The sequence below is a fragment of the Chondrus crispus genome, genomic scaffold, assembly GCF_000350225.1.
Source record: "Chondrus crispus Stackhouse genomic scaffold, scaffold_212, whole genome shotgun sequence".
Taxonomy (NCBI): domain Eukaryota; phylum Rhodophyta; class Florideophyceae; order Gigartinales; family Gigartinaceae; genus Chondrus; species Chondrus crispus.
The window spans coordinates 169821-171836 of record NW_005179086.1 but is presented as its reverse complement, the minus strand read 5'-3'; the positions used below and the strand labels follow the sequence as shown (position 1 = coordinate 171836).

At 59.9% G+C, this 2016-nt stretch overlaps 1 protein-coding gene across 1 annotated transcript in view; it reads left to right on the top strand.

Moving 5' to 3' along the window:
• The first annotated feature begins 1535 nt into the window (after positions 1–1535).
• CHC_T00004101001 (hypothetical protein) overlaps positions 1536–2016 on the top strand; it is a 1021-nt gene continuing 540 nt past the window's right edge. Inside the window, exon 1 of the mRNA XM_005715340.1 lies at positions 1536–2016. This exon is cut by the window's right edge and continues 393 nt beyond it. Within this exon, the coding sequence (XP_005715397.1) occupies positions 1536–2016 (481 nt within the window).

Below are 2016 nucleotides of genomic sequence, written 5' to 3'. Positions count from 1 at the left end.
TAGGATGGCCTTCAAAATCTACCCCAGCGAGTCGGAAATATGAGTCACGCTGAGTCACGACAAGTCACTCCGGAAAGCCTTTGAAATCGGGCGTAGCGCACAAGGGCACCGGTGCTTGGCTACTGTACTACACCTGCGAATATGACCCAGCAGGACATGTCAAAAATATTCGTCGCGACCGTGGGCGGAACGGTAAGCGGCGGGGGCGGCGGGCGAGGCGGCGCGGCATGGCGGCGGCACGGGCTGAAGCGAAAGGTGTGGTAATTTAGTGGAAGGAGATTTTGACATTTTTTCTCTTTCTCTCTGTCTTTTTCCGTGCTTCCGCGCGCCTCCCCCCGGGCTGCGCGGCCACTGGGGTGGCGGCAAAGAGATATTTGGAGATTCTTGCGCAAGCGATATCTAGGAGACACGCCCCGGGACGGTCAGAGGGCTCCAACTCGTCTCTGATTTCCTATCCAGTCGTACTGGACGTTGCCCCACCTCTACTCGTGTTCAAATTAGCACGATTCTTTACGCCCCGGGACGGACGCCGGGTTGCCCTGCGCGCCTGCGCGCCGGCATGCCGGGCGTGTGTCAGTATTTTCGGGCACAATATGAGCTTCAAAATTAACCTGGCCCAGGTTAAATACTGTGATCAGTGTAGTGTGCACACGGCGGCACACGTGTCACAATTGCGGGCGTGGACGGACGGCTGCAGGCCCGCCCACGACGTGCGCTCCACGCAAAAACTTTGTGTTTGAAGCGCGAAGCAGGACGTCCTCGATCGATTGGCCCCGCCCTGCGCTAGTTTTCAACCCGACTCGTATTGCCATCAACCCCTATCTAGTCCGACGCTGTGGGATATTTTTAGGGAAAATTGCATTTTTACTGTAGAGGGAGATTTTATACTGTAGTCCGAGATTTTATTTGAATTTTAGAGAAGCGCACGCGTACGGCCCGGCGGAATCCGGCCCGGATTTTTGCCATCAACCCCAAGTCCGGCACCGCCCCGCGCCATGCCGCACAAGGCCCTTCCAGGCACACTTGGTTACAAGTACCGGACAGCACGCTCCCTTCACTGCACTGGACATGTCTCACTCTCACCCCTGCCACTCTCAGGTTCTCGCATGCATCACCTACAGTACTTGTAACCGTGTCGTACGGTACATTACCATAACAAGGGTACATTACCCTTCTCACTGCCGCATTTTGGAACATGGGGAATTTTGAAACACCCCTAATTTTGAGACCAGCCTGCGTTCCACCTTTCTACCCTATGTACGGAAGGGTACCGTACCATACCATACCCTCGGTACTGTACCTGGCGCACCATGTACCGTAAATGCGACGACAGTGGACAGTGCCTTGCCAACCTTTCTCTAGAGAGAGGCTTCACGTTCTCTGCGCTTCACTTTTTCTGGCCTTGACTCTCTCTGGCCTTGACTCTCTCTTTGAAACCTCTGCAAACTGCTGCAATGTACTGTTAAGCAAAGTAAAAACTCACCCCGCATGCTCAACGCGTATCACCGCTGTCGTAAAAACCACGCGCATCGCCGATGCTCCCTGCGTCTCAGCGCTCCTGTAAAAAGCCGGGAGAAACCCGACACCCAATCCGTTCCTTCCCTCTCGCCGCCGCAGCCACCGTCCCCGCGCCCCGTCCGTCCCGTCCGGCCGCCGCCGCCCGCGCCGCCGTCTCCCCTTCCCTTAACCCGCGGCCAGTGACGCCGACCGAATCCCGCGCCCCGCATCCTTGCGCCTCGCCCTCCCGCCGCCCTTCGCAGCCGCGCGCGCCCGCCACTTTCGGTTTCGCCCTGCCCGCCCACCTGTCCACGTCGCCACGCACGCCACCGCTTGCTCCCCAACCCCGCAGCGCGCGCGCCCCAATTTCGCCACATCTCCGACCGCCCCCGCGCGCTCCCCCGCCTTTCCCGCGCGGCCGCGTAAACCGCCGCAAGCCCCCGCGCGCCGCCGGCCCCCCCCGCACCGCGGCCGAGCCCAATGAAGAGGGGCGCGCCGGAACCCGCGCCAACCGCGAGG